The 5000-nt window shown below is 43.5% G+C and overlaps 3 protein-coding genes across 4 annotated transcripts in view; 1 reads left to right on the top strand and 2 right to left on the bottom strand.

Annotated features, from left to right (window-relative positions):
- The window catches only part of LOC134195651 (dynein regulatory complex protein 1-like), a 14637-nt gene extending 13676 nt beyond the window's left edge, over positions 1 to 961 (bottom strand). For both annotated transcript variants that reach the window (XM_062664712.1, XM_062664713.1), the window contains exons 1-4: positions 838 to 961; positions 554 to 770; positions 285 to 497; positions 126 to 177 (exon numbers count right to left, since the gene is read on the bottom strand). In XM_062664712.1, coding sequence (XP_062520696.1) covers positions 126 to 177; positions 285 to 497; positions 554 to 678 — 390 coding nt within the window. In that variant the 5' untranslated portion in view covers positions 679 to 770; positions 838 to 961. The remainder of the gene's footprint in view (positions 1 to 125; positions 178 to 284; positions 498 to 553; positions 771 to 837) is intronic.
- Positions 846 to 1871, top strand: LOC134195653 (L-aminoadipate-semialdehyde dehydrogenase-phosphopantetheinyl transferase-like). Its single transcript, XM_062664714.1, has one exon. The coding sequence runs from the start codon at positions 921 to 923 to the stop codon at positions 1782 to 1784; it is 864 nt and encodes a 287-aa protein (XP_062520698.1). The 5' UTR covers positions 846 to 920; the 3' UTR covers positions 1785 to 1871.
- An 891-nt stretch (positions 1872 to 2762) lies between these two features.
- Positions 2763 to 5000, bottom strand: part of LOC134195499 (delta-like protein D) — a 5440-nt gene continuing 3202 nt past the window's right edge. Inside the window, exons 8-9 of the mRNA XM_062664527.1 lie at positions 3167 to 3299; positions 2763 to 3099 (exon numbers count right to left, since the gene is read on the bottom strand). Coding sequence (XP_062520511.1) covers positions 2937 to 3099; positions 3167 to 3299 — 296 coding nt within the window. The 3' untranslated portion in view covers positions 2763 to 2936. The remainder of the gene's footprint in view (positions 3100 to 3166; positions 3300 to 5000) is intronic.

Below are 5000 nucleotides of genomic sequence, written 5' to 3'. Positions count from 1 at the left end.
GTCTGTACATCCATATGTGCATCTGCCTGCCTGTCTGTGCATCCACCTGCCCATCTGTCTGCCTGTCCGTTCTACCCTTGTCTGTTGGTCTATCATTCAAGACATCCTGAGTCATCTCCATTTACTTCTTCAAATTTCTCTTCACTCGCTTTCGTCTCTGCCGTCAGCTTCTCCATCCTACAAGTCAACACCACAACAAACCCAAATAACAACTATTTAATATTAATAAAATTACATAATTAACATAAATTACTTATATATCCACCATTTATTCCAACTATTACCTCGCCTTTTTGGCGTCATCGTCCTCCAACCTCCTATGCGACTCCCTCGCATCACTGGCCGATATGACGTTAGTAGCAAGCAAAATGCCTTGCGCTTTGGTCCGATTCACTCTCTGCAGTGATTGGTCAATTTGCTTGCTGCTTTTACGAAGAGCATTTCGGTCACTCTCACTCAGAACTCTAGGCTTCACTTCTTTCTCACCACTGGCTTCCCTGTACGCCATTTGAGTTCACTTTGCGTTTCGTTTTTTTTTGATTTTGTTTCTGACCGTTTGGATGCCTCGATTCGCGCCTGTATTCTCAATCTTCGCGCTTTAATGCGCTCTTCTGGAATGTCTGAATCGACTGAAGGGCCCTGTTGCTCATGACCTTGCTCGCTTTCTTGGTACAGCATCTCCGGTCGTTATGGCAATGTTCCCGTGGAAACGTTATCCGGGACTTGCTTACGCCCTTTCGTAAAGTTCGAACGTTTGAACGTTCAATGGTCTAAAGGTGGGACATCAGAGTGCTAATTAGGATAAAAGCTAACAGTAATTTTGAATAGAATACTTACACGTTTGCTCGGACCGCGTGCTACTGTACAGTCTCGGGTAGCCAAACGGTTAAAAGCCCGGACTTACTTCGATATCCCGGATAATGTTCAAAGCACGTTGGTACTTCCGCTGTGGGTCTTGGATTCCAAATGAGAGAGAGTGGACTAAAGCTGCAGATATACTTATTCCCGAGGAAAAACAAAGAATCGGGAAATTCAAGTACCAAAAAGATGCGAAATCTAGCCTATCAGGCAGGCTATTGATCAGAAAAGCTGCTCGGGATATCTGCAACATCCCACATCAAAGTCAGCACCCGAAACGAACCGACGCAGGAAAACCTTACCTTCAAATCGGAGATTCCAACCACATCCGGGCTTTCAACGTGTCACATTCCGGGGACTTGGTCGTTTTGGCGGGTGATTTTTCTCATCCGGATGTCGACATTGGTGTAGATGTGATGAGGATAGAATGGCCAAGCAGGACAACCGTGCCCGATTACTTCCACACAATGCGTCGTCAGTTCACTGAATCAGAGTGGCAGGTCATTCGACGACCAACAGACGAATGGGACAAGATGCATGTTTTCTATCGGTTCTGGTGTCTCAAAGAGAGCTACGTCAAAGCCATAGGTGTAGGACTAGGAATAGATCTCCAGCGGCTTGAATTCCACACTAAAGAGTCAAACAGAGGAGCCGACGTCGTGTGTACGACACAATTGTTTAAGGATGGAAATTTACAGCCAGACTGGATGTTCGAAGAGTCTTATATTGATGACAATCATTGCGTCGCTGTTGCTCTTAATCAAAATTCTGTGATTCCTCAAACTTGTGTGGACCGGTTTATTGAACTCACGAGCGAGGATTTATTTAGAGATTTGCCTGAAGCGTTAAATCCCGATGTGAAGTATTGGCGTGAATATGCCGGAAAGGAAGCTCGGCCACAATCGAAAAGGAAACCAAGTAGTTAGCGTTACTTTAATTTGTAGAGATAAGTATGTATACAGATTTATAATGAAATGAGTACCGAGTCATGCAACTAGGTTGGCTTATAATTTAGTACAAAGTCTGACCGAGTTGTATGTCTACATGTTTGTCCACCCGCTTTCTCTCCCTCTCCTTCTCCCTCTCTCTCATTGCTTTACTGTCCACTTTCCCACCCATTGTTGCTCTCACAGCACAGCTAATGATAAGGTAATGATAATTACAACATGGCAAGACTGCATGTGTTCTGCATTTCAAGGAATCTCTCTCTCTCTCCCTCCCTCCCTCCCTCCCTCCCTCCCTCCCTCCCTCCCTCCCTCCCTCCCTCCCTCCCTCCCTCCCTCCCTCCCTCCCTCCCTCCCTCCCTCCCTCCCTCCCTCCCTCCCTCCCTCCCTCCCTCCCTCCCTCCCTCCCTCCCTCCCTCCCTCCCTCCCTCCCTCCCTCCCTCCCTCCCTCCCTCCCTCCCTCCCTCCCTCCCTCCCTCCCTCCCTCCCTCCCTCCCTCCCTCCCTCCCTCCCTCCCTCCCTCCCTCCCTCCCTCCCTCCCTCCCTCCCTCCCTCCCTCCCTCCCTCCCTCCCTCCCTCCCTCCCTCCCTCCCTCCCTCCCTCCCTCCTCCCCCCTCCCTCCCTCCCTCCCCCTCCCTCCCTCTCTCCCTCTCTCCCTCCCTCCCTCCCTCCCTCCCTCTCTCCCTCCCTCCCTCCCTCCCTCCCTCCCTCCCTCCCTCCCTCCCTCCCTCCCTCCCTCCCTCTCTCTCTCTCTCTCACGCACACACACACACACACACACACACACATTGCCTTACTGTCCACTTTCCCACCCATTGTTGCTTTTCACAGCACATGCTAATGATAAGGTAATGATAATTACAACATGGCAAGACTGCGTGTGTTCTGCATTTCAAGGAATGTAGCCTCGACCTCCCAAACCTGTGTACAGCCAATTAAAATTGGATGAATGAAGTTTCCAGGACAATGTATTTCACAGTATAAAATATAGTTAACCAACCAATACAATCACTTACGCCACACTAAGTATATTATAGTTCTTAAGTTAGAATGACTGAGCATGCATGCGCACACGATTAGGACTGAGCAGCTAGCTATATCATACACTGTACAGTTTGTAAGCATCCGTTGTCTTTAGTTCTGATCAACTACCACACCATATGCTTCATTCACTGTCCCAGACGTCATATCAGTGTAATCGTCAGTGTTAGCCGCTGTCTCATACATCCTATCAAAATATGTTTGTCTCAGTTCATCCATTCTAGTTGCGTTGGACCTTGCCGAAGCATCAACAGTTCTGAAAATGTCATGATATAAGCTGAATAAAAACAAACATTCTAACAATTTACAAACAAACATAATACCTTTCTGAGCATTTCCATTGATATAAACAGAAAGTAGCTGCCACGATCAGAATGATAATGACCCCAGACAATGTACTAACTGCAGCTATAATTGCTACTGACAACCCTGTAGAAGTCTCCTTGTCTAATGTCACTAAGTCACATAAAAGTTCATCATGATCGATATGCTGTTGTGGTAGCCACTGACTATACACAATTTCAAAATATTGGATTTTCATTGTAGAAACAATCACCACATATCACTTGCCACTCTAATTTCATATCCAGATTCTTGCTTGAGCAAAGTCACTCAAGTAATTAAATTATTTATTTATTAAAAATTTATGTATGTATGTATGTATATGTTTACACGATTACGTTTGTAGCACATGAAAAGATAAGCACATTAATTAATCAATATCACAGGGTACGGTATATGTAGTACCCTGTATGTACAGGGTTATGAAGCATTGTGGGGCATGGTCGTCTTTTTGCGTGCTTAGAAAACATAATAAATGAAGACTAAAATTTCTCAAAATCAAAGAAATAAAATGTTTGTACATTGTGTGCTATATCCTATTGTTTGTTTTATAGAAACCAGGCCCGGCCATGCATGCACCAATTTTGTTCCTCTTCTTCTTTCTTCTTCTCCTCCACGGATATCTCTTTTTGTACGTTAGGTACAGCTGTAAAACTAAGAAAACGCTTTAGAATTACCCAAACTCTATTCTTTTGATGATTAAAGAAACCAAAATGAATGCTAAAAATTTGTGTTTTCGAGCAGATTTGATCCAACAACCACCATCAACGCTATTGCACAGTTTGGGACAATCACGGAGCAAGCAGTATTTGAAATTGCTTGTCCATAGCAACCAGAGACAATGGACAAAGGCCAAACGTTTAGGAAAGAGTTTATCACCAGAACTGTATTTTGATCATGATTGCCATTGTCAGGTCTAGTCTGAAATTGTTTGCGACCTACAGCACAGACAAGAGTAAAAATGACAAATGATTACGTACACATAACAATTTCTATGGGAACCCAACATTTGCAACGCATATCCTGTGTGCGATAACCTTTGGCTTTGACTATACTAAACCAAGTTCTATTCCAACTGCCATTCCATTGCATATTCAACTGCATAGGCACTAAAAACTTAGAATCCATATTCGTGCACAGTGCTTTATGATACCATGGTATACCATCACGTGACCGACAGGCCACAGGCAGACACGCACTTATATAATTAAAAACTTTTTCTCTGAAAAAAGAAAAGATGTAGGGATTGTATAAAGAGTAACAAACAAGATCTATAGATACCTAATATGAACCAAAGCCAGACATCATTAGTGAATCCTTCCATGCAACGCCACATTCCCTACATTTTACATTTAGTGGGTTGGAAGGATTCACTAATGATGTCTGGCTTTGGTTCATATATAGATCTTGTTTCTGTTACTTTTTATACAATCCCTACATCTATTTCTTTTTCTTCAGAGAAAAAGTTTTTAAAATTCATCTAGCATACATGTACATATGTATATACACCGGCATGGATGTGACATGCATTCATCAATACCTGCAATAGACAATAAATTTGACTGTAAACTAGCAACTTGAGCATTGGTGCCAATGTAATTACCTAATTGACACTGAGGTCCTCTGTATCCAGGAAGACAATCACAACTGCATTTGTTAATGAGCTCGATACAATTTCCATTATTCTGACATGGGTTGGATAAACATTCTACCTCTATCCCTAGGATATAATTGATACCAGCAAACATTGATTATCTACAGTGTTACTGTTAGTAGAAACAGCACAGTGTAGTAAGGATGATCATACTGCAGTAC

The sequence above is a fragment of the Corticium candelabrum genome, chromosome 20 (assembly GCF_963422355.1).
Source record: "Corticium candelabrum chromosome 20, ooCorCand1.1, whole genome shotgun sequence".
Taxonomy (NCBI): domain Eukaryota; kingdom Metazoa; phylum Porifera; class Homoscleromorpha; order Homosclerophorida; family Plakinidae; genus Corticium; species Corticium candelabrum.
Note: the sequence above shows the minus strand (reverse complement) of the source record. Positions and strands in the feature narration are given on the sequence as shown.

Bases quoted from the DNA above. Each gene is read 5' to 3' on its own strand.
- LOC134195653 (XM_062664714.1), top strand. From the start codon at position 921: ATGTTCAAAGCACGTTGGTACTTCCGCTGTGGGTCTTGGATTCCAAAT.